Source organism: Strongylocentrotus purpuratus, unplaced genomic scaffold (assembly GCF_000002235.5).
Source record: "Strongylocentrotus purpuratus isolate Spur 01 unplaced genomic scaffold, Spur_5.0 spur5_scaffold_3, whole genome shotgun sequence".
NCBI classification, from domain to species: domain Eukaryota; kingdom Metazoa; phylum Echinodermata; class Echinoidea; order Camarodonta; family Strongylocentrotidae; genus Strongylocentrotus; species Strongylocentrotus purpuratus.
This window is the reverse complement of record NW_022145609.1, coordinates 27,122,729-27,150,142: the sequence shown is the minus strand read 5'-3', so window position 1 is coordinate 27,150,142 and position 27,414 is coordinate 27,122,729. Positions and strand designations below refer to the sequence as shown.

General features: G+C 36.5%; 1 protein-coding gene across 1 annotated transcript; it reads right to left on the bottom strand.

Moving 5' to 3' along the window:
- Nucleotides 1–11,085: 11,085 nt before the first annotated feature.
- LOC105447627 (NXPE family member 3-like) lies at nt 11,086–27,002 on the bottom strand. Its single transcript, XM_011685955.2, has 6 exons — nt 26,520–27,002; nt 23,678–23,832; nt 18,833–19,366; nt 18,220–18,392; nt 16,755–16,813; nt 11,086–14,220 (listed from the first exon to the last, which is right to left on the bottom strand). The coding sequence occupies exons 1-6, from the start codon at nt 26,617–26,619 to the stop codon at nt 13,415–13,417; spliced, it is 1,827 nt and encodes a 608-aa protein (XP_011684257.2). The 5' UTR covers nt 26,620–27,002; the 3' UTR covers nt 11,086–13,414.
- Between the last annotated feature and the right edge of the window lie 412 nt (nt 27,003–27,414).

The window sequence follows — 27,414 nt, the reverse complement described above, 5'->3', positions numbered from 1 at the left end:
CTTTGATATATCTCATTCTCAAGAAAAAATGATAGGGGCAAATCAAGTTTTCACATACTTAAATAAAATTCAAAACTTGGTAAGGGTAGTAATAGTTTAGTTGTTAACTGTATATTAATGTCAAGGGCAGATCCATAATCATTAAAAAGCGGTTGACGAGACTGTTTTGAGTTCTTCTTCTTCTTGTGAGTACCATGACCTTGGGAATCAGGCCGTTCCTCTCGGAATCCCTCAATAGATGGGAGAGAGAGAGAGGACATGATAAAAGTCACCACACCACTTTTTACCCCTTCACTCCCCCGTTTTAATTTTTCTTTTGATTGCCTTTTTGCCCTTTTTTGTCACACGGTCAAACACTGTTAACCCCCCAATGCACTTGGCAAAGCATAACACGCACAACTTCTCTAAGATACTTCAGCTGTAATGAGTTTTAATATCAATATGAATCTTACCTTTCCGTAGTTGCTGCAGGACGGCAGGATCCGCGACTCGTGTGTCCTTCTCAGCCCGACGGATCGATTGAAGTAATTTCTCATGTCGATGAGTTTCCAGTGCCTCGCACAGCGCTTCGAAAGCTCTCGGCCCGCATGACACCAGCAACTCAATTAAACGATACGCTTGCTTCCCGGGAGACGGTTGCCTGGCAACGTCCTTCAGTAAAATGATTGGAAGAACCCCCTTTTCGCGTTGTTGGTCGTTGGCGAGCGATCTCGCGATCTCTCTCGCGTTGACCTCCTTTACGATGTCGTCGATTTGTTTCAAGAGGACGAAACGGTGGTGGGTCTCCATTTATAAGTAGATCTTGAGGATCAAATAAATCCTCTCATTGAAGTAGATAAAAACTTATTTCCAACGACTGCTTGAAACGTTTGTTTGAATCGTCAATGGATTTGGTAGAAGGACAGTTGCTGACAATTAAATGTTGTTGTCCTAGTACGTCTAAATTAAAGAAGGCTGATTAATTGGGGGTCTTTGAAAGACGAAGGCCTCGGGTTGAAATTGAGCGTCCTGCATAATTACCACCGAGGAGTTTCGTAACGTTTCTCCATTTATTCCAATTTGGAATATTAGTCAACGAAGATTTCTTTTTCGCCCACAAAAATTATTGGGGCCTTTGCAAGTCTCTAAAATCTAAAGTTAATTAGCCTATAATTAATTTTCAAATACATGAATTGTTCTTCCTATCAGTATCGCGTGATTATTATCAGACGCAAATAATATATTAAGCATCTGCATGTTGCATTCAATATTTCTGTCATGTTTATGTTCCAGGTATGAAAATTGATCAAAACTACGTTCCACTGCCAGTTGCTCTTCGTTGATGACTTTCGTAGTGATAAACCGGTTTACGCAATAGTGCTGGTCCAACTCGTCTCTCGGATAGGACGAGAATTGGGTTCTCTACTGTCATGTCAATAGATTTGTGTTAGGTGGTAAAACACGCCGAGCTGCCAAGTCAAAATATAACTATTTCAACTCTTCTCCATTGAATGTAACATCAAACGAAATAGCAGGTCGCGTTAATATGAATTCCTGTCTCAATACAAAAATGAACTAGACCATCGATACTGGTGATTGTAACATAGTGCTTGTTTTAGATGCCGTGCTAAAATGGTTCACGTCCTGAGACTCATAACGTGCAACGTGCACGTGTACGACCGATAATGCGATTCGCGATTACAATGAATGGATGAGGATCGAATGTAACATACCATTACACCAGCTAGCATTAAACCTGTTCACGAACTACACGTCTATCAATAACTGGCAAATAGCTCCTCGTTGTGCCACGCTACCACGAGTTTTAGTTATGTCCTTCCATGCAGTATACTGGATAATAATTTATGATTCATATTGTCTCTACACAACTCTAGTTCAACAACAATAGCGAGAGTAATAATAATGATATCAAACTGGCCGCATCATAGCCTAATAGAAATGAGATGCAGTATCGAATATAATTCAGTATTGTTATACGAAGCAGTGGGGAGGGTCGGTCGGATAGCGTAGGCCAATATTAGTTATAGAATTATCGTGCTCGGTTCATGGGTACCTTCGTTATGCGCCTATGCTGCTTACTCACCAATGTCTTAAAGGGAATATTGAACATCGTATGAATATCAAAGTGGTTTTACCATACCTTCAAATTTATTTAAACTGTCTTTGAAAATATATTCCTTCATAGTTGGTTTATTGTACTTTCTTATTTTCTGAGTGCATTTCGGGAAATGCTTCATATTTTTTAAAACAATGATTGTCTTTAGTAGTACTCTCGACTAAATGCTCCAATGACTTTGAATGAATGTTGTATAATAAATTAGATCCAACAAAATTTATGACATAACAGTGATGAATACTTAAAATTGAATTGTTTCACTACCTGAGACTATATTTAATATGTTCTTAAAGGGAAGGCCTCCCTGATATGAAGTTTTGATTAAAGCAGAAAGTGAGAGAAACGGACCAGTAAAAGTTTGAGTTTTATAAATCCATAACTTTCTTGTAGGCTTTGGCAAGTGTAAATGTATACATCGTAACAGAATATGACTGTGTCACCTTACCGGGGTGTTGGCTCAGTCAGTAGAGCGACCGCCTCACAACCAGGAGGTCGTGGGTTCGAACCCCGGCAGCGTCATACCAAAAGACGTTAAAAGATGGGAGTTGTTGCTACCTTGTTTGGCGTTCAACAATAAGGGATAGAGTAACGTCGATCTGGCGCTGCTCAGTGGCTGCCGGGTTCACGATCAATTGGGCAAAAAGAATTTCCGTTTCGGTTTAATAAAATTTGGAGTGGACTATTAGGCTATTATTATTATTATTATTATCAGTCAACATTTAGTGGTATCATTATAGTCTTGATACCCCCCCCCAATGGTGGACGATTCTTTTAGAAAATGAAAGATAGAAAAGCGGATAGGAAAGGAGGAGAATGAAAGATAGATAGATATACAGATAGAGTGAAAGGGGGAAGGGGGAAAGGGAGAAAGAAAAAAAAATGATACGACCTCTCCAAGATCATCCACCCATATCGTCACTGTCTTGTTCATAATTGCCTTGCATTACGTCAACCTATTATTTTAACTTGAAAGTAATTATTTAAATCATGGTTTATCGTGGAAACTTCTCGGGAAGAAGCTCTCAAGTAAATGAATGCGCAATGCATTTGGAGAGATAAATTACCCTCCTTTTTTTAACCAAGGACACCGTCAAAGTATTCTGGATTTCAATCACGGTTGATCTCGGTTTCAACCACAACTAAAAAGTTGTTTCCGAGTGATGGAAAGACTGTGAAGTGAATTGCATTTTGTCAACGGCAAGCTGAAAAACGAATTGTGCAGCAAAATATTGCACCGCGGTTCCTGGTATACGGCTTTTTATTGTTATCTAATCCAACAGCGTTTGATGCAAGCTCTCATCTCATTTTCTACCCATCCCCTTTGACACAATACGATGCAATGCGGCCTTGAATATCGTATTTGATAAAAATTACCAGTCCATTCAAGTTGATCAACTGAATTTATTAAATATGTAGATAGACAGTTATGGATGGAAAATGCTTTACTTACATTTATCCCCGTCCTTAACGTAACCTGGGAGACCAAATCCAATCAAAAAACTCATCTAAAGGCCACTAAAGGCCGATATCTCTCGTGAGAGAGAGAGAGAGAGAGAGAGAGAGAGAGAGAGAGAGAGAGAGAGATAGAGAGTGAGTGACAGAGAAAGAGAGAGAGGGGGAGAGAGAGAGAGAATAAAAAGAGCGAGCGAGAGAGAGAATATAAATAGAGTTAGAGAGAGAGAGAGAGAGGGGAGAAGAGAGAAGAGAGAGAGGGAGAGAGAGAGAGAGGGAAGAGAGAGAGAGAGAGAGAGAGAGAGGGATAGAGAGAGGTAGAGAGAGAGAGATAGAGAGAGAGAGAGAGAGGGATAGAGAGAGAGGAATAAATCGTCTATTGGCATCCGGACTGGCTTTACAATAAACGTCCTTCTGGTTGTCGGCAAATAATATAGTGAAACTTATTACAGAAGGACGTTGATGTTTCACGTTTGATGTATACGTCTGAACATATTAACTTTTTTTTTCTTTCAATAGTTTTTTTTTATTGATTCCAAACAATAAAAATCAATCTTAGAAATAAAATTCAGTCGTGCCATAAGAACACCCACACACACACACACGCACACCCGTACTCATACATACATATACAATTATTTATTTAAAACCTTATATCAATTCAATCGTAATGTATTCATAAAATATACGTTAAAAAAGATGATACAGAAACCAATAAATCAAATCAAATTATCGCTATTGTCATAAAGTCGGTTCAAATGACATCAAGTTCCAATATTAAGGGAATGTTTGTGTTGTGTTTGTCAGTTTTGTTAACCTCAGATATTATCTAAAATTAACAAGTCCCTTTAGCGGGGTATCACAACTGAATATCTCTTTACTTCTTTATCAGTCGGGTAAAATGGGCATCGTCACCTTCATTAGTACCTGATGCCAGTATTCACTCTACCCCACCAATTTTAGTCCCGTTTTGATCTCCGCCTACATGTAAGTGGAAAGAGTCAGTCAAAACGTCAATCTCTTTTACTCCATTAAAAAGAAAAAGAAATAAGTCGTAAAAACAAGTTTTTATTGCAATTGTATTTATCTACTTTGTTAGGCGACCACAGTAAATTGTTCAACATTAAGAGCGGCTCCATTAATCAGTAGACTACGTTGATATTGATATTATAATGTGTTAATTTCCAAGGAATTTACATGTTTTGTTAATTTTGTTAATTTCGTTAGTAATGTTAGTAATCAGTAATGTTTGATATTCTTGGTAATTTAAGTAATATTAATTTGTTAAGTTATGTTAGTAATTTTGATCTTCTTGTTAATTTAAGTAATGATTATTTGTTAAGTTATGTTAGTAATATTTTGTTTTCTTTGTAATTTGAGTAATGTTAATTCCATTAGTAATATTGATTTTTCTTGAAGTAATTTTGATTTGTGTACATGTACAGCGCTTTGAAACTTTTGTCACAAGCGCTATATACATTTTTCATATTATTATTATTATTATTAAATCAGGTCGACTTAGTCAGGTTCGTCTTCCATGTTTTCCCTGAAGTTTATGTAAACAAGCCTTTGACGCTCAACTTAATTACATCCTGGCACTTTCATTAAACAAAGGAGATACCTACGGTTGTTTCATAAATCTCTGTCACTAATATGTATATATATATATATATATATATATATATATATATATATATATATATATATCGAAATTAAGTTAGATAAATAACAATGAAATAAAATTGAGATATATAGATATTTTTTGTGTGGAGCAAATTTATGATAACTGGAAAAAGTTATGGATAGATAAACAGTAATTAAACCGCAAACAAAAATCAGAAAGTGCTATGAGTCGTTTAATCAGCTGTATTTATTGCATGAAGATACTTCACTAATTACAATAGCTAACAAACAAGCTACTTTATACAGTAATGTTGATTGATAATGATTCAATTAATCCTTTACATGCTACTGCCCGAAGAATCTACATTGTTTTATTAATTGATACATTTGGTATCTACTCTCTGTAATATTCATGATGGCATACATCCATATAATTCCTAAATTCAGGGGTATATGCTTCCAAAGAGAAAATAACACAATGAGGTTAACGTTTTGAAATATTTTTAAATGACTCTTTTCAGAAAACATATAAAATTACTACACAAAATTGAGAATATTGCACAATTCGTCTATATACGTTTTGGTCAACTTTGTCCCCTTTTGATATAGTCACACTAGGAAATATGCAAAAGCAATTCTTCTTTATATCACTTTTATCGTGCAAATGCAAAGGGAAATATGAAACAAGTCCATGTTACTTGTATACAAAAAAACAATTTACAGGACAACACAAATCATATGGTGTAAGACATATTACATAACTTATTATCCTGACACATAAAATATTCATGTATGCAAATATTTTGATATTTCAAAATGGAACGTAATAATACGAAACATTGCCAAAAAAAAAAATACAATAAAAAGGATCCCGGGAAAGGATACATATTGCAAGTCAGTGTATCTCTATTACGTTTTGATGAAATTCAAGAATAAAACATTAAAGAAAAATAAGGTTGGTCCAATATTACATGTCAAATATATTATTGGAATTACTTGCCCATAAACATGATTTAACCTAGTCATAACAAGAAACTGATAATTGCATTCCATGATGACTGTGATTTACCATTGAACTCTACACTACACGTAGTATGGAGTTCAGTGTGATTAATTTCAACCTTATTAATGTTGTTACCCCAGCCCCCCCCCCCCCCACTCCGTGAACGGAGGGATACCATGAGTGTTCCCAAAATGTCCGGTAAAGGGGTACTTTTCACGCACCAAAGTCCGGCTCGTAGTAGGCCTACACAAAAATTCGGCCCGTATTGACTTTACACACCGGACTTAAGGGGGTGCTTTCAAAAGGAGGGAACATGCGTATGGGTACCCTAAATAACACTGAGTGGGGGGGGGGGGGGTTGCTACAGAATAATGGAATTTTGTCACAAGTGGAAAGACGTTTGGCATTCCATAAGACCGACTCGTCCCACTTAGTTTCAGAAGATGAATTGAGAAACAGTGGATGGAGGTGGGGAGGGGATTGGGGTCTTTTCATTGTTGTTGTTGTTTTTGTTGTTATTTATTATAATTTGTATTATTCTAAATATTATCATTGTCATCATCATTATTATTGTTGTTGTTGTAATCACTAAATTATCATTATCATCACTGCCGTCATTAATTATTTGTAATGAATATCGCGCTTTGTTCCAAACTAGCATTTTCTCTTTGTTTTGGGGTTTTATGTGTGTTTACTCTTGTGTCTATGAAAAGGATCAATTTTCTCTTTGGAGATTTCTCTTGTGTGTGTGTACTTTTATATCTTTTCTTCTTATTTAACTATCCATGGACTGGTTTGCGCGCCCGGTCAGAGTTCCTTGCATGCTGCCTTTAAACAAAGGTTATCCCTGGCGACCTGCCAGGGGCTTGCCCAACGTGGCAGCAGGTTATTAATGCAGACTGGATTCCATGCGCTGTGGTCCCTTCATTGACGACAGGTTGGTGGAGTGCCTCATCACACGGACCCCGGGAAGGAATTTTGTTTAGGTGCGTGAGCTGGTTTGTTGTGGGATCCAGTTGCACAGAATTTGATTTAGGGTGTAATTATTCTTTTGAAAATCTGTTCTTTAATGTACCGATATTCATTACTTACGTACCTAACACACATGTAATGAAAGGGTATAACACAAAGTTTTCTTTTCTTGTTTTCTTTAAAGCTATGTGAAGTAAAGCTAAACTTCATTAGATGCTAATACTATAGATAAAATTATATTCAACTTCAATTCATATGTCGTCGTTTGAGTTTATTTTGTAATACTTGCTGAATATAGCATGAATTTGTGTAATATATTGATAATGAACAAGATGACATTCCTATACTCCCGTTTTCAATAATTCAGTTTTCCATGTTTTAACTTTAAATGTTACAAATTTACAATTGCATGCCATGCAGATAATCATTCCCTGATTAATTGAATAATTAGTACTTTGTTCTGTTTATTGCAACTGTAGTTCATAGCTATTACTTCATGTAAATATGTAAAAACTATGTTCCTGCTTTATCTCATGAGGAATTCTTTCTCGGTTCTGCTTCATATTTGGATCATTAGTGGAGTAGAGTTGGGAACATGTTGGTTCATGAGAAACTAAATATGATATTACTTATACTTATCATCAAGAAAGCAAATACGTTTTCAGTAGTGCAGTGGTGCCGGAACAGAGTGTTTTCATCAAAGGTTCCGTAATTTTAAATGTACTTCATGGTTGAGATGCTCAAAAACTAGTGAGCTTATCATTATGAAAGTCAATCATTTAGTAAACGCTTTAGGATCTCATCATTATTCATTCTTATTTTATGCATTTCATGTTAACTTATCATTATCTCTTCATTCCATTCTCTTTTTATCTCATGATCACTACCACCAACATACTAGCACGGCACAGAAACGTTACACGCACACCAGCCAATATACATTTAATCGAAATAAATTGGTAATAACAATGTTCAATAATAATGATTTAGACCTGTAATCCATTTCCCATACAAACAATGTATCCTCTGATAGTTACTATTACACAGCTGATGAATTTACCTCTAGTTTAAAAAAAACACGTAAATGCTAGAAGTTTAAGCGAAATTTTGATTCTCTGCAAACATTGCTGCATACTCTAAATAATTTTCCCTTTTCTATTATTGGTGTCACTGAAACTTGGCTTTATAACACTTCGCCTAATTTATTTAACTTGCAAACTTATATATTAATCAGACTAGATCGCGAAGAAACAAGAGGCGTGGGTGTCGCATTTTACAATTCAAAATCCGGAAAGAAATATCGTTCAAACAAGTGAATCATTATTTTTAGAAACCATTAATCCAAACAAAAATCGGCGGATTAATCTATAGACCCCCTCATAGTCATAACAATTTACTTTGTGAAGATCTGAATAAATGCCTTCATAATCTAACAGGAGAAGGTAAACACTTATATTTAATGGGCGACTTAAACATTGACCTTTTATCTCATATACCATGATACACTTCTTCATATTACTTTTTCTAATTATTGTTATCCACATATGAATAAACCAACCAGAATTGCCGGTCAATCTTAAACCCTTATAGACAATATTTTTTCTAATATCTTTGATAAAAACATTACTAGTGGATTAATATATTCTGATATATCTGATCATTTGGCAATTTTTTAAATATGTAATAATGAAATTACAATGAAATGAATCAAATGCAGGTATAGTTAACGAAACTTTTAAGACTAAACTACAAATATATTATGACAACAATTTCCCTCTAGATTGTACAATCGATACACACAAGGAATAAACTATACCGTGCGTCCCCCCAAAAAAATATACACTTTTAATATGGCTGCCGAATAAAAAAATATATGATTCTGGGGGGAAAGTTTTATATGTATGGAAAGCTCATAAATCCAACTTTCATATCACACCAAAAGGTCCGAAAATAATTAATGCTTGGGTGAGCACTGCTCACTTTTGTAAAGGGTATTAAAATTAGGTTGCGCATGAATTAGCCTTTCAATTTGTGATAGGTAAATCCTTTGGAGGATGGGGTATTGGTAGACTACATGTTGTAATTTCCATGTTTCAAAGTGTTTTTATTTACATTTGTGACTTTGAATAAAAACCTTCACCCCACATTTCAATTATTGTAAGATTAGTTGAACATCTCATTGATTTACTTAATACCCGGGTAGGGATTACGTAAATTGAATATTCGAATACGGTTTGTTGAAAAAGGGAATGTCCAGGATGCCCGTCGGCTACTTATTCTTCAAGTTAATGGTAACTGAAATGTGGGCTGATGTTTTATTCGAAGTCACAGATGTAAAAAATAACAGTTTGTAACATGGAAATTACAACATGTACCATCACCCCATCCTGACTCCCATGAACACACCACTGTGTCTTCCAGGGAAAGGTACAATGCTACAATAAAAAATGAAATTCCTGTTCACTCATGCATAACAGTTTGGTTTGATAAACCATTAAGTTCACTCAGCAAATCATGAATGTATCGTATCACCCTCAATTTTGTAAGCTCCAAAGGATTTACCTCTCACAAATTGGAAGGCTAATTAATGCGCAATCTAATTTTCATACCCTTTACAAAAGTGAGCAGAGCTCACCCAAGCATGATTTATTTTCGGACTTTTTGGTGGCATATAAAAGTTGAGTTTATGAGCTTTCCATTCATATAAAACCTTTCTCTCAGAATTATATATTTTTTATTTGGCAGCCATTTCAAAAGTGTATAGTTTTTTGGGGGACGTATAGTATAAGGCTTATCTAACGAACTCAACTACTCATATAAAAAAAAATATATATATAAAACATACAGAAAAAAAATTAACTAAAATCATTCGAAATTCTCGTAAAATTTACTACTCCAACAAACTTAATTGAGTGAAATCAAATATGAAATCTCCCTGGGGAACTATGATTACATTGAAGAGAAAAACTTTTAAATCGCCCAGTGATAATTTTACAATAGATGATATATTAATAAAGTCTGAAGATGTAGTAGATACATTTAATTCCTATTTTGTAAACACAGGACCTAGTTTAGCAAATAAACTTAATACACCGAACGAAAATGTTACTACATTTCTTCCTAAACCTCAAATTCATCACTGTTTTTAATCCCACTGATCCTAATGAAATAACCGAAATAAGAAAAAAAAATCTAAAATTAAGTAAATCACAGGGTCACCATAGAATTAATGCCTTCCTTCTTAAACACATCATACATTTCATCGCTTCTCCTTTAACTCACATTTTTAATCTATCAACTAATACCGGGAAAATCTCCCGAGTCCTTGAAAATTGCTAAGGTAAATCCTGTTTCTAAAAAAGACATTCCTCACGGAATAAGTAATTACAGGCCTATTTCTATTCCTCCCAGCATATCCAAAATCCTAGATAAGATTATTTACAATAGGCTTTATAAGTTTTTAGATACTTTTCATTTCCTAAATCTAAATTGATATGGTCTCAGAAAAGGACACTCAACCGACCAAGATTTAGTACAATTATATGATAAAGTAACGAATGCTATTAAAGGAAAAGACCAGTTCTGGTCATGCGATTGCATTGTGAAAGAAACGTTGTGGAATCGATCAGAAAAGGTTGATCATCTAGCATATAAGTATTGGTGTGTACTGCAAGGTTCTGGAATCATCAAAATGATAAGAAATTTGGCCCATTCTTCGAAAAGTTACAAGCACTATACACAGAAAGATGTATATGGGAGTACCCTATTATCTCTCACAGTCAAATAGATATACTAATTTACCAAATATATCAATTAGTAGGCGGTTTCCCGGCAAATATTATTGTTTATCATCATGTATTAGTCAAAACATATTCTTTCACATGGTTGGTAATGAGAGCTTCCATTTCATTTTTTGAAATTGGGGCGTTTCCAACGCTGGTCTTTACCTTTAAGGCCAATAAAGAACATGTAATAGGAGTATTCATGGATTTATCAAGTCTTTGATACACTGGACCACACAATGTCACTGAAAAGGCTTTACTATTATGGAATTCGTGGGGTTGCACCGTCATGGTTTGAGAGCTATTTATCTAACAGAAAACAATATGAAGTGTATAATGATGTTTTTTTATAATCTCCTGCTTACCAAATTGACTCAGTATAATCAAATCAGTTACGCAAAAAAAAAGAAAAAAAGAAAAAGAAAGAGAAGTGTTGTATGGGTGCATTCTTAGCCGTTAACTCTATTCACCTGTCACTATGATACCATTATTACCAAGCGCGTCATTACTGATATAGGGCTACAGCTAGATTCACTAAATTGATGAAATCAATTAATTTAATTTTGAAATAGATAAGGAAATATGCAATTGATACAAACAATATACGTGATCTGAAATAGTATAGAAATATAAAACGCCTACAAAAAAAAAACCCATTTAACTTTGGCCTGGTAAAAGGGGATCGAAAAATACATAGATAAATTGTATTAACTCTTCTAATTCGGATGACGTGTAAATTTTAATGTGATGTAACCTTGAACATCGTAATAATAGACTGACTCATTACGATCTTAATTCAATATCAGTAAATAGTGCAGTGTCCCGCGTGTTTGGATATCGATGGAAAAGTGTCTTCGTGTAAGGCCATTATTTCATTATCGAAGCCATTTGTATAGGAAGATGGTGCCAGTTATGAAAAACGCAGTTGTTTTGACTAAGGAGGACTATGATGTTTTATATTTCCTTAGGTGGGTAGATTTGCAGTTTTTTTAAATTTGATTTGATTCGGTTTATTGCAATAAAAGAACGTGCAGCTGGGAAGCTGAGATTGCTCAATTTACAAAGTCAATGTAAAACACATTCAACGATCAAAATATGAATGTCTAAAAACGTACGACCCATAAATCATGCATTATGAAACAAAATGAAACTCAATTTGACATCAGAATCTAAATATATTACAAATATTAAAAACATTAAAAGACTTATGTGTCATCAAAGGTTACAAAAAGGAGAGAGAGAAAGAGAGAGAGAGAGAGGGAGAGACGGAACTAGAAAGAGGAAGAGAAGGAAGAAGAAGAATGAAAGAAAAGTTGATCAGAGAATATACGAAAGATTGGAGGAGAGGGGTAGAGAAGGACAGAGTAGAAAAAGAAAAGTAGAAAGAGAGGAAAATTGTACAGTCTTGAGGTATGTTTTCATTCAAAACAGGAAAAGGGAATGCTAGTCTCTCCCTAGTGCACCTGAAGTTGAAGTATGATTTTTAAAAAATAAATTAAAAAAAAAACAGTTTGAAAATATAATATATTAGAGTCATTAAAAAATTTCGTTAATTTTTAGACAGTCAAAAGAGTAAAGTTATGCCAATCCCGCAATACATCCAAGTTCAATGCAAATAATTTTGTAACTCAAAAGGACAATATGCAGATTTTTAAAATGTTATATTCACTGTTACTACCAAAGCATCACAGTACATGTAAAAACTGGCAAATTATGTATTGTGCGAAGAAAGGAAAAAAAAGAGGTGATAACAGCAGAGGAAAAAGGTAAGAAAACAGAAAGAAAAGGGAACAAGATGAGAACCAAAGAGAAGAGGAAGGAAAAGGGGATTCACACAAAGCAAGAGTAACATGACATATCACGGATTGTAACATCCTAAAAGTACAAGGATAATATTATCAAAAAGATATTGCACGAGGTAAAGTATATAGTATATTACACTGAATAACAATAAAATCAAAGCTATTAGAGGATAGGTGCAATATAACAACAACATATTAAAGATTATGTCCTTGGTACAAGTAAGTAAAGATTTGACAATACACCAATAGGCAATAAACTTGCATGCACACGTATAGTGATACCCAGTAAAACTATTAGCTTATAAGGAGAAAAAAGAAAGAAAAAAAGATAAATGTGATGTCACTACTGACATTCAAGGAATAGAGAAATCATGAATCTTATAAACAATAAAGAGGGAAAAAGATACGCGTAGAAGAAGAGAAGGGGAGAGGGAGGAAAGACTAAAGGGAGGATAAAATAGGGAAAAAATATTAGATAAAAGAATAGGGAATATCTTCGATAAATAGATTTGCTAAATAAAGTGAACTGCAATATAGATTATTGAAGATCATTGTATATTTACGTGAAATCTCACAAAAAGTACCACAGCCATAACAAGTGAGAGAGAGGTCCTACAGTATTGCAACCTCCTTTTCTGCCTAATGTTGTTTTGTGTCTCTTTATCTACGGTACCGGGCAGATAAATGAAATTAACTGATCATTCATACTGTTCACGACTGTTTTGTGAGGATGAACGTTGGAAACGAAGTTTTGAGCAATAGTCATGTCCCAGGCATCAATGAAAGCCACAGAAGGATAATCGCTGAAGAGCGCCCTCAAGGAGAGGTCCAACGATCTGATGTACCATTCACTGTTTTGCAGTTGATGAATGACCTGACTGTGCTCTCTCGTGTTAGCACTTTTAATAATCACCATCGTTCTTGGACTTCTGACGTGTAGTCTGCGAACAGCGTCTTTGATGTCTCTAATCCTCTGCTCGTACAAACTTAGGGGGAAAGTTGTAAAATGCTGAGAAAGGGAAAGGAGGATAACTGACCGAGCATTCACTTTCAAATCGTCTAGTTCATTGACGATGTAACTTGCAGTGTCTCTTCTTGTCATGATCGTGGGACGGAGAGGAAACCCATGAGCTTTGAAATGCACTGAGATGTTCCGCTTTCCGTCCTTTGCGGTCAGAGGACCCGACCTTGCTTGGCTGGCAAATTCAGGTTCTGAACCTACTAGGTCGGGTCGGTAATGCAGTGAAAGATATTCATACAACTGCCGCGCCGTCGAATCGCCGTATATATGGATATCCTTGTTGCGAAGACACTCCAAAGCAGACTTCTTGCTCAATCGGCGGATGTGACATTGGTCGGAGTACCATATGTTATGATGGTAAAACCCTGATGGAACTTTGTTGTAAAGATGCTGTCCCGGTAAACAAGATGGAAGAGACTTCTGATAAGTTTCCTGGGCAAGTTGCCAACCTGAATTTAATCAATTAAAAATCAACATACACGGTTATGTTATGAATATTCAATGTGAGACATAATATCAAGACAAACCCATCAGAATACCGTATTGATCATTCGATTCTATCAGAAAACCGCCTTCAAGGCGCTGGAAAGGCATGGGGAAGTTTGAGCAGTGTGGTGTATATGACCCCAAACATGCCAATGAGACTGAAAGCTCAAGTTAACATTGTCAAGAAGATGGTCCGCCCGGTTACATTATAATTATGGAGGAGAGACGTGAGCAGTAAAGGAGGATCACGTGAAGAAGCTGGAAGTTGCAGAGATGAGATGTCTGAGAGGTGTGACAGGAGTGACAAGAATAGAGAGGAGGCGAAATTATTCTACGGTCACAAAGGTTCGTACGAACGATAATTTCGTACGTATCTCCCTGTTTTTCCATTGTCTTCCCGAATTTTCATTGTCTGAAAATCGTTCGTACGGCGTTCGTAGCAGTTCGTAATGGCATTTGTGACCGAGGATTTAAGTACGAAAGGAAGTAAACGTGACTGGTGGTACGTTTATGCTCAGTTTTGGAGGCAGAATGAGCGATTTGAAACGCTCATCGTAATCGCAGTTCCACGGTGTACTGTTTATGCTCACTTCTCCGGCTCCTCAAGGCATGATTCTGGCTCAGAGCCAGAATCATGCCTGGATGAGCCAGAGAAGTGCAGTGCAGAGTCTGAAGTAGAGGTCAGTGCGTTGACCCCATTTAAACGCGTTTACAAATGATTGTGCGTTTATGCTTCCCCAGAATCGTCGATCCAAAACGTACCATTTTGTGAGTTTACGATCGGCAATTACGATCACCGTTTTTCTGTGATTCTACAAAAGTGAGAAAGGACGCAACCGTGTTTTGAACTAAACGCGTAACAAATGCCTCACTCCGGCCAGTAAAAGTTGAGCATAAACGTACCCTGTGATGGTATGGGCACGTGGAGAGGAAATGTGAATGTGAAGTGATTAGAAGGGCAGCAGAGAGAAAGGAGAAAGGAAGGAGAAAGAAATGAATGCCCAGGAAGAGGTAGATACATTGACTTGAAAATGGCTACAGAAAGAACGAGATGGACAACGGTAACGAGGAGACCCGACCCATCCCCCTCCCATAGAAGGGACCCACAGGAAGATGATTGGGTAATTATCAGTATTCATCACTTAACTGTCGGAAACCTATGACGATTCGGTCTGACCTTTTAACCTTTGACTTGTTTGAAATACAGTGATTGGATTCTAATAAATGCAATTATTCAGAATAGTCCTCACATAAAATTCACCTGAAAATCACGATTCAGATATGTCTATTAAAGGCACAATGTCCCTTTTGCAGCCAACATCAAATTATGTAGAACTTTGCAGGAATTATGAATATGTCATGTATGTCATAGCTGTGAAATTAAAAATTTAGCAGTGTCCTAATATTCAAATTATGCAAGGAAACACGTTTACTTGCTAGACTTCACTGTCAGACACTATTGAGTGACTGACTGGATTTGTTTTCTTCTTTGGTAATAACATACATAAAATGAGCTGTAAAGGGTACATGAGCATTTGTCTACATCAATAACCCACTTCTTGTAATGGCCAAAATTAAACTGATTGAATCTTTGCGCAGCATAAAACGTACGACCATTCGGTACAATGGTCTGAAAATCAAGACTATTACGTATTGGCTCTATAGCTCGGAAGTCGATTCAAGTAATAGTCGTTATTTTCCCACTTAAAGACATTTCCAAGCCCCCTATTTTTAGGGAAGTTCTAAATTAGTATGATCTTTCAAATGCCGTTGGAATTTAACCTTTTCATTTTTTTGGCATGCAAAAGGGACATAGTACCTTTAAAGGGAAATCCAACCTTCGTAATAAGTTCATTTCAATGAAATCAGGAAAATAAGAAAAGCAAATCGGCGAAGGTTTGAAATAAATAGGACTAGTAATAAGAAAGTTATGAATATTTCAAATATGAGAAGACTAAGTCAATGCGGATCTCCAATTGGCAGTTTAGTTATATTGTGACGTAGTCCCGGATATCTCTCCAGTTTGTTGTGTACAAAAGTAAAATCAATTTCTGTTTTTTTTTCTCCCGAGCGCCTTCTCCCTTAGGCACTACCCGAAATATATTATGGATAGCATATTATCATGGGTCCTCTAAAGAAAAAAAAGACCCTCCTGATTCATGTATTTGAGAAATATAGTGTGTTGGAACAAAAGGGAAAGCTGTCCGCCAATACATCACAGAAAAATTACAGACTCAGCCAATTTGAGGAGCCCATACCTGTTATTACAAATTTCAAAAATTCATTACTTTCTCATAATTTGTCCGATCTCATTCAAACTTTCACCATTCTGCTTCTCTGGTTTTTCTTGTTGTTGTTGTTGTTTTAGTCTTAAGGGCGTGTGTCATTCAATTATGAATATTTACGCCTACTTTCCTCCAGAGTAGTTTGCTATCAAGGACCAGGTTGGATTTTCCTTTAAACTGGAAAAACATTTGTGCGATCGTTCTGTACGTACCATCATTTTTATCGGCAACATTTAACTCCGGAGTCAGGATTGTTATCGGTAGTTTGTGTCTAAAAAAGGATCGAATGCCGGTAAATGAGTGCAAGGAAATTCAAGTTGTTCATGACGTAAAAGAGAGGCAGTATTACATCAAATACAAAGGTTACCATTTAAATGATTATTTTCAGTCTTTTTCCACTGATTGAGTATCAAAATTATTCTTAAAGATTGATTGTTTCGACAAGTTCAGACATACAGTAAAAAGCCGTATCTTGTGACGGAATGAAACGGGTGATGTGACTTAAATATCAAAGTATCATGCATTCTACATTTATACATGCGGAAAACAATAGAAAAGACTTTGAAAAAATCAACCCAAGGGAATTATGTCAAATCCCATAGAAATCCTCGGATTACGTTACACGTCAATGTAATGTGTTTGCATGTTTCAATAGACCAATTCATATTTAGAACACGACTCAAAAAAACCCGAGTATCCACAGATATTTTAAACATAGAGAAGTCCCACATTGTGCACTTAAGAATAATCATCGCCAAAGTTTACATTAATTATTATTACTCATTTGACCGGATGGTCAATATAACATCAAGAAATGACCGAGGGCGAAATAGGGTAATTACGGTCCTCGCAATCGATATCATGGACCAATCACAACTTAGTGAGCACTAATTTTTTTTTTGGTCCTCGAAAATTTGAAAAATCGCGCCGGCCGATAATTGGCTCAGTGGAGGGGGGGGGGGGGGGGGGTTTAGTGAGCACTTATTTTTATAATTTTTATTTTTGGTCCTCGAAAATTCGAAAAAATCGCACCCCCTCCCACCCCCTTGAGCGCCAGGGGAGGGGGGGGGGGGCTTCTCCACGGTTTTTTTTCCCAGGGGGAGGGGTCCGGGCCTGCCGGCCCCCCTGGATCAGCCACAGGGAGAGTGACAGGCGCGTACGCGGGGAGGCGGGGGGATTTGGGTCGAACCCCCCTCAATTTTTTTTATGTGTGTGTTTCAGAGGATACCCGGCCCCCCTCACTTTATTTTTTATTTTTTAAAAAAATAGGGTGACCCCCAAAAAGATGACCTTACACCCCCCCCCCCCCCATCCCCTCTTATTCAGCGGCTGGCCGAGTCGTTGCGAAATTCTCGGCGCGATTTTCAAATTTTAACCCCCCCCCCCCCCTCGCAAAAATCCTGGGTACGCCCCTGGACCCAAAAAAGTTCTTTTAACCCCCCCCCTCCCGCTTATTCAGCGGGTGGCTGAGTAGTTTCGAAATTTTAGGCGCGATTTTCAAATTTTAACCCCCCCCCCCCTCGAAAAAATCCTGCGTACGCCCCTGGAGAGTGGTAAGTGTAGATTAATGTATTGGAATCAAAATTACAAACATATCTCTCATACCCATTTAAACGACACTTTGTAATTGTTCCAAGGCACTCTAAACCTGTCGATAAATTAGAAAAATAAACTTACGTTTTGAAAACATCATACTCCCCTTTTTTGAGTGCATCTAAAGTGTACTTGGAAGACAACGACTGATGTATCTGATACGAGAACCAGTCCTTGCAGGTGAGCTCTTTCTTAGAGGGCGCTACACAGAACCAGGGGTATCCTGTTCGTTCATCCGTGTAGTTACAAAGCGATTTCTGTCAAACGAGAAACATACCGTATTAACGAAGAATATTATACATATTTGGAGAGGACAGTTAATTAGCTAGAAGGAGATCAATGCCTCTGATTATCGCTGACATCAACTCTCCGATGAAGTGAGTTTCGACATTGAGGGCGTTTTTTAAGTAGAAATTAAAGCCATGTAGACCCCAAAGCAATCAGCATTGGATGTACGGGCATATATCCAGTTGTTATAAGACAATGAAAGACAGAGCCTTTCCTCAAGCCCCTGTTCCAAAAAGTTGGTTGTGAAATAAGTAAACCTAATCTTCAAGGTTCAAAGTCGAATTAGTACCAACTAATGATACAGAATCATATCTTTGTTACCGGAATTGAATTTGTTTTCCCCTTTGGATAAAGAGTTTCTAGTTGCGTTTACTTAAAATGAAGAAAAAGATCAAATTGTTTTTCATACATTGGCGATGACTTTGAGAAGGCATGTGAGATCTTCGTTGACCTCTGTCGAGTTCACCTTCTTGGAGTAGCGGCCGAGGAATACAGTTCTTCCAGGTTCAATGTTTCGGATCCTCTTTAGAATGTCTACGGCCTCACGGGGATGCACCAGGGTCGCAATGACCCTGACCTTGCCTGGCCATCGGAGTGTGACTTCGGCGGAGTACGTGCCATTTCCGAGGTCATTTGTGACATCAATGCTTGAAGACGACTCGGTCTCTTTCGTGTAGAGCTTGACCCGGAAGTAGTCGCCACCTGAACGCTTGGGGACGCCTTGACCATCGCGGGCGATGATGCGGATCTGTATGACGTCATTGACCTTGTACGTACCCCTCACATTGACCACCTCGGCAGTTGAGTAATTGCTTGTGCATGAGATGCAAGGCTGAATCGTAGCCGGACGTGGTGTCGTCGGTCTCGTGGTGTTTCCATTAGTCTGTTTCCCTTTGATGCTTGACTTTTTTACTGTCTCTCTCCCTGTCACTGACTTGAAGATCTGCGATTAAGAAAAGATTTATAATCATAATCGAAAATTACCCATTGAACATTCCATTATTAAATACTGTACACAAGTGATACAATTTATTCTATCTATTTTGCCATCTCTACCCAACTCCTCTGCCTACTGGTGTTCCTTTTCTACTCTTCTACAAATCTGATTTCGTGAAACTTAACAAACTCATGCCCCCTCCTTTGTTGAAGTACTCTAAAAGTATCCCCTTTTACAAAGAAAAATCCCTTTTTACTTCAGATGAGTGCCCCTTTTTCTTTCCAATAGGTGCCCTCTGATAAGTGCCCTCTATATATAATGACAGACTTCACCTCTGATAACTGTGTCTTTTATTTTGAAAGTGTCCCTTTGTCGTTCTTATAAGTGTCTTTTTTGTTCTGATACGTGCCCCTTTTCTTTTATTAATAAGAGCCCCTTCCCATTCTCAAAATGCCCCTTTTCACCTCTAAATAATGCTCCTATTAAAATCTGATATGTGTTTCTTTTCATTTGACAGGTGCCCCCTTTTCCTTTGTAATAAGTTCCCCTTATAATATATAATCAGTACCCCTTTTTCTGATAAGTGCCCTTTTAATTTTGACACTTGCTCCCTTTTCAATTTGATAAATGGCCCTTCCCCTTTTCATAATTATCCCCTTTTCACCTCTAATAAATGCCGCTTTCAAAATATGATAGATGCCCCTTTCCATTTGTATTAAATGCCTCTTTTCCATTCCTATAAGTGCCCCCTTTTCATCTCTGGTGAGTGGCCCTTTTTCAGGCTCGAGAAATGACGAACTTTTACGGCTGATTATTGCCCTTTTACTTTGACACGTGCTTCTTTTTTCTTCTGATAAGTGCCCCTTTCCCCTTTAATAAGAATCGCTTCCCCTTCTCATAAATGCCCCTTTTCACCTCTGATAAATGCCTCTATTAATATCTGGTAGGTGTCTATTTCCTCTTGTATTGAATTGATATCTTTATTTAGACATTGTTAAGACCGTGTATAAACCGCGCCATTTCACACTCGAAAGGTGCACAAGGTGTTTATCTCGAATAGCGAACGGAAAACTAAAAGGTTACCAACCCAAATGAAAGAAAAAACTCATATTTTGATAACGGCCAAAGAAAATGGCGGTCGACTTTCATTAAAAAAAATTGCAACCCAAATAATCCATTTTGAATCAAGCAATGAAAAGGGCTAACTTATAGACCGTCAATACTACTGGGCCAGAAGGGATTAGACCACCCAGCCAGGTCACTGGCAGGTGGCTATCTCATCAACTCAGCTCTCAACTAACATAAGAAAAAGAGGATCATGGGGGACCAACAGGCACCGATTGGGGAAGTTTTCTTTATAGAGGGAGCAAGTAGCTACAAGCAGGACAGTGGGGCTTTAAGTAAGGGATTCGAGAGAAGCCAAGCTTGAGTCATTATAACAAATATAATACCATAAATTTTGCTGGTAATAAGCCTTCCTGTGAGTATGAGTTGACCTTAATACCTCTTCTCTTGAAAAGCCTAAGCATAATGTCAATATTAAAGTCAGGAATTAGTTTTCGAACTGAGATAACACACGCATAATGGCTTTGACTCACATTCATTGCTTCAAGTTCAGCCCAAACTGACAGTACTTTTTGAAAGGCCTGCTGCTAAGTCATTCGTGGCACAGAGATATGAATATGTTTTTATTAAACTGTGCATAAGTTACCCTTCTTCATTATCTACTATATAAGGTTACATAAGTTATACATTTTTAATTAGGAGCCACCAAAGTTTTGAATACTTTTTTTATACGCACTGAATATGATCTATAAACTTGTTTGTACTAGTTTTGAAAATGATTTTGACTAAATAAACATTTTGTTCTTTGGAGGTAGCTGTGACAACAAGTGGCTCCAACGATTAATTTGATTAAAGGTTGAAGTACATTCTCGCCTCATGTTAAGGACACTAATTCCATGTAGGAATATGATTTATGAATCTATGAACCGATGCACAGTTAAGTGGGCCAGGGAGGAACCAAAGTGCGCCAAAACTCATGTTTGGTGATTTATTTTTTTCAATTGATTTCTTGCCCAATTGAATGTAATACATTGAGGAATACCTCAGTAAAACATTTAATTCCGGTATGCACAATAAGGGTATATATTTACTCCTTCAAACAGCAAAATCCTACATAATCTTCATAGTTTTAGTGCAAAAGTGACTTATTTTATAAATCTTTCAATTCAACATGAAGTTTTTAAGTTATTGATAGGAAATTGCTCTCACATATTCCTGATAGTTCATTTCGTTGCATGAATGGGTTAAAATTAATAGAAACACAATCTTCATGATATATTAAAGGGTAATTCACTGAAAAATGGACTAATTATACATGTCTTTTTTTATGAATCCAGAGGAAATGTTTAGATGTTTTAGAGTTCCGTTTAAATTTTAATACCACCATTTTCTCTGATGTCTAAGCTTTAAGTTGATACCAAATTTGGCTGCCACATTGCCCCGATTTTTTTTTTTTTTTGTCCGCGGCTGAATCATGAAGGATTAGCGGTCATAACATCACGGCGCGTGGGGGCACGTGACACTTGTATTAACACCGCGGACCAAAATAAGAATGTGAAACGGGCACCTATTAAAAATAAAAAAAGGAACTTATCTGAAGTAAACGGGGCACCTTTTATATGTAAAAGGGGCACTTTAGGGGTACTTGAAAAAGTTGGGGCACTTTGCCCCCCCCCCCCCTGCTCGATCCCTCTCCCCGGTTCCGCCGCTTCCGCTACCCACTATTACAAATTACTTGATAGCTTAAATCAATGTTCTCCACACTCTGAGCACCAAAGATGATCAGTTAATATCTCACCCATCACTGATCAAAGTGTAAACAACATAATAAAACACTTTACAAACCAGTACTACATAATCGCATAGCAGTGCAGTGTGTTGAGCGTTTGTCCCTAATCATGCATATAGCCCAACCCACGGCAGTGCTTTTTGCGGCAGTTGCGTGAAATGACGATCCTACCTTCTACTTGTAGGCTACTAAATAAGCATATTTTTTTGCCTGAAAGTATAATTTTCAAAGTGAAAAAAAAAACACCGCAAAATCATGTCATTTAAGGAACATTGGTAAATCACTGGTATCGAACTAGAAATAAAGCACGTTGAATTTGATTTCGGGCAACTGCCCCCAAGCCGCCCCCCCCCCCACACACACACACACACCATCAGTATGCCAGTGGCGTCACACCTATCCCAAACTCATTCACATGTCATTGCCCCGAATCATCCAGTTTCTAAATGTTGAGAGCGAGTGAAGCGAACTATAGCGTTGTATCATATAAAAGATATAATCCAAATTCAGGCACCTCGTTTTCAAATAGGAGGCTATTAGGGCACCTCATTGCTTGTCAAAAAGTATGGATGTATTCAGGCACTTCGCTTCCAGAAATCATCATGTTTTTAAAGATCGCGAGCGAGCCTGCCGAAGCGATCGAGGTAGAAAGACACTTTTAACCTTAAATGCTATTTTCTCATGGAATTACGTACGTTAGAGGTTACTAATATTAATTTTGTTTTTCACGAAATCGATGTTATTCCAAAATAATGATATTTTTTCTTCCTTTTCATAATTCTATTTTATTAGTGATATCATCTCGCGGCACCCCTCGAGATGTCTTGCATCACACCAGTGAGCCGCGGCACCCCGGTTGTAAAACGTTGATCTAAACTATTCAGCTATTCATTGTAGTTTGAATGAACCTTTAAAGATATTATGTCTCTTATGCAGCCAACATCAAATTCCGTAGAATTTTGGAGGAATTATGAATATGTCATGTCCTATCTGAGAAATTTAAACATTAGCAGTGTCCTAGTATTCAAATTATGCAAGGAAACCCGTTTACCTTCTAGACTTAATTGTCAGACACTATTGAGTGACTGACTGACATCTCTTTTTTCTCTAGTAATAACATACTTAAAATGAGCTGTAACAGGTACATGAGCATTTGTCTATATCAATAACTCACTTCTTGTAATGGCCACAATTAAACTGATATAATCTTTGTGGAGAACAAAACATACGGCCATCCAGTAAAAGGGTCTGAAAATCAGACTATTAGGTGATTGTATTCACTAAAGTCGAATAGACAACAACTGATCGTTATTTTCCCACTAAAGCCATTTTCAAGCCCTTTCGTTTTGAGGGAAGTTTTAAATTAGTATTGTCTTTTAAATGCCGTTGGAATTTAACCTTTTCATGTTTTGGCCTGCAAATGGGACATGGTACCTTTAAAAACTCAACCTTTCCTTACATACCGGTGCTCTTAGACTAGCCATTGACCTGCTGGATGACATCATTGTTCCTGAGAACTGTACCTTGTACGGCTGGACAAGAATGATGACGGCGACAATCACCAAAAGGAGAGAGATCTTTTTAGACAAACTTCTCTGCATTATCTGGCTCACAGGTTCTGCAAGAGACAGTGATATCGAGGAGACGTTGTGATAAGAATTTAACTAATACTACTCTGCAGATTTGATATACTGAAAACTTGAAAATATCGGCAACATTTTAATATACAGGGCGTCCAAGAAAAAAACGAAACCGAGAATTACCGATGTTTTATCACTTAATCACAATTATAAGTAGTAAATTACACATAAATGTAAAGCTTAGATCCTCCTCTTTCTTTTGATGCAACTCATATGATCAAAATGTCACGCATGAGTGATTAAAAACAATTTGAAGAAAGGGTACCAAAAAGTCACGGTATCTGAATTCCAAAGAGAAAATCACATTTTCAGAAAGTTCATTTTCTACCCTTTCATATGACACCCCAATCAGGAAAATGAGCTAGGATTAACAAAGTTCTGTTTGTTTAAATTAATGCTTGCATTTCCATAATTTTATTAAAGGGATAGATGAGTTCTTGTTTCAGACCGCAAATGTCTTTAAAGTGAATGGTTATTGCTCTTATTGCCATTTTAGGACCTAAAATTGCTACGAAGGTAATTTTAGACCCCAAAATAAGTTTAATTTAGCTAATACGATCGTACCAATTCAGCTCCAATTTAAAAAAATTACGGTGACCGTTAATTAATTAATAATAACAAAACATGGGCCGGCTGGTTGTGCGTTTTATAACCAATACGAAAAAGCCAACAAAAAGCCAACATCGGCATTGGCTGGAATAAAACGTACAAGGCGCTATTTCGTTTTTTCAACGGCTGGTTCAAATTATCTAATATTGTGCTGGTACACAAATATTAGAAATGGTTATATTTAGCCGTCTATGAATCGATTTTGACCAAAGACGATTTTGTCATTTCAATTGTATGTTCTTTCATATTTGACACTCAGTTTCTCATTATCTCACAAAAATATTATTTTGTTTAGCCCTCTGCAACAGAACTCAACTATCCCTTTAAACGAATTCGTTTTCACTGGCTGCCTGCAGTAGTAACAAACAAAAAACTCTGTTTCGTCGACGATCAGCCATGCATGAAGTCTGTCGTCTTGTTTGTTGTTAGGGCAGACAGCCAGCTATAGTGGAACCGATTCGTTTATAAAAAAATAGGGAAATGCAAGCACTGTATCCGCACTTTGTGCGATTCTGTGTTCACTGCAAACTCAGTATAGGAATAGGTGTACAGTAGCCAACTTATATACATGATGGTGGTACCGCTTTAATATAGGAGGATACTCCTGAATAAGTAATGACAAAAACAAAAAAGAGTTCGCATGAAGCCACAAATAACGTACCGAAAAAAAAACGAAAAAAGAAGAGCGGTACTAGATGCCCCATCCCCCAGCTACACGAAAATACTCACATAAAAACACACGTCTTCATTATTTTGAATTGACACCAAAATTAAGTCAAAGTATATCAGTTATAAAACTAAAAATGTCACAAATTATATAAAAGGTATTAGTTGATAAAACCTTTATAAATCCAAATGTTCAAATTTATTGGGAATATTTTTTTGGAAAAAATTATATGGCAAATATATTGAAAATGAATTTGACACACGTTAAGGAAAAAGGATTTAAACAGTTTAATTTCAAACTACTCTATAAGTTATTAGCATGTGAGGAATGTCTATATAGTTTCAAATAATCTGATCATGATTACTGTTTGAAGTGCAAATGTTCAGAAAATTATTATCATTTATTTTACGATTGTGATTACTCAAAAATATTTTGGAACAAGGTCTTAATTTTTCTCAGAAAAAGAAAAGTTTTGTTTGATAATGAAAAAATTGAAAACAGTGATATAATTGTAGGCAAGCAATATTAAATAATTCAAAATATGTAGTTTTTCCAAATCTATTAATTAATTTAGCTTCTTATGTTTCACACACAAAAAAGATAATGTAATTTTACAAACATTTCGACATTTATTAAAAGGACATATTATTGAGGGCAAATGTTGATAAGTATCACCTCTGGAAAGAAAAAAAAATCATTATGAAAAAAAAAGAAAAAAGAGTATAATTAATTTTGTGATATAAGTATAATTTATGTGTTTTTCCTTTGTAATCAATATAATTATGTGTTTCTTATGTACGTATTATTCGATTGATAAATGATGGAAAAAATTATAAAAAAATTACCAAGCCTGTGCAAACGAGCATTTATTAAAGGGAAAGTTTAGCCCGATAAAAGCAGATAAATGAGAGAAATAAATTATTGAAAGTTTGAGCAATATCCAAATAGAAATAGAAAAGTTAGAAGTGTTTGAAGTTATCATCAATGAAACAAAATATGACAAAACTGTGGCGTATCTTACAAGCTCCTTTCCAATTTGCTCCTTACAGAAAATATTATAAACTTTCACTTTCTTACTTATTGATAACGGACTAGATTTGTTTCATTCAGGAATTATATTAAACATATTTGCAATAATTAAATTTAGAGTGAATGTATGATTGAAAATATAATTTGCCGATGTTTTTTTTTAAATACAGGGCCGCGAATGGGAGGAGACCTCGCAAGGTTCTTCATAGAGTTTCCTTTTTGTGTTTGAAAATATTATAAACTTTCACTTTCTTACTTATTGCAGTCCCGTCTATTCAGTTTGTTGTGTGCGACCATTGAAATCTCAGAATGCGTAACAAGAAGAAGAAAAATAAGCCAGGAAATTTCTATACTACGTACCACAAGGCCAGGAGCCACCAGAGACATGTTTTATTGCCCATTTCGGCATTGACGAGGCGGTACAAGAAGCAAGAGGCATGCTAGCTGGTGGGGGCAGCATCAAAACACCCGCGCTCGATTATGGGCAGTTTGACTCTGAGCAGCTAAGCAAGAGTATGGCTGGAGACAGTCAAATCTCTCACATCATCCTATCCAAGGCCGTGGATGCAGCTATTTGTAAGGGAATGAACTGAGACGAGTAGCCGGAACACTTCGGACAATTAAGACAGATCGATGACAATGGCAGCCTGAGGAGTTGAGTGCTCTTTATTCTGTCTAGACACACCGCTATAAGTATAAGCGGGGTGGAAGCGGGGTCAAATTATATAGACAGTTATCAAGAGTGATTTACGTTTATCTTTCTAGGGACAATTATGCCGTATTTTGTTAGTCTGCATAAATCTTAACAATCCGATCACATCTCACTTACATGTAAAAAATGAAACTGGTAATTTTGTAGATAATTGGGACAATTATGTAGTTTTTGTTGTTGTTTGTATTTTTATTGCTCGTGTGGAATTTCTCCACATTTCAGGATATATATTGTATTTAGGTTTAGCATAGCCTAGGTTTAGATCATTCCTATTTATCGTTATACATTAGATTTGAATTGTTGTTTTGTTGTAAAAAAACAACAGAAAATGCAATAAATTTTCAATAATTTATTGCATTTTACCCCGGTTCCCAACATAAAAAAATCCTCTGGACGGCCATGCATTATGGCTCAAGGCATGAGCACACAGAAAAAAAAAATTATGTTGGGAACCGGGGTAAAATGCAATAAATTATTGAAAATTTATTGCATTTTCTGTTTTTTTTTTAATTTATGGAAACTGCCCCCTACCCTAGCCCCCGC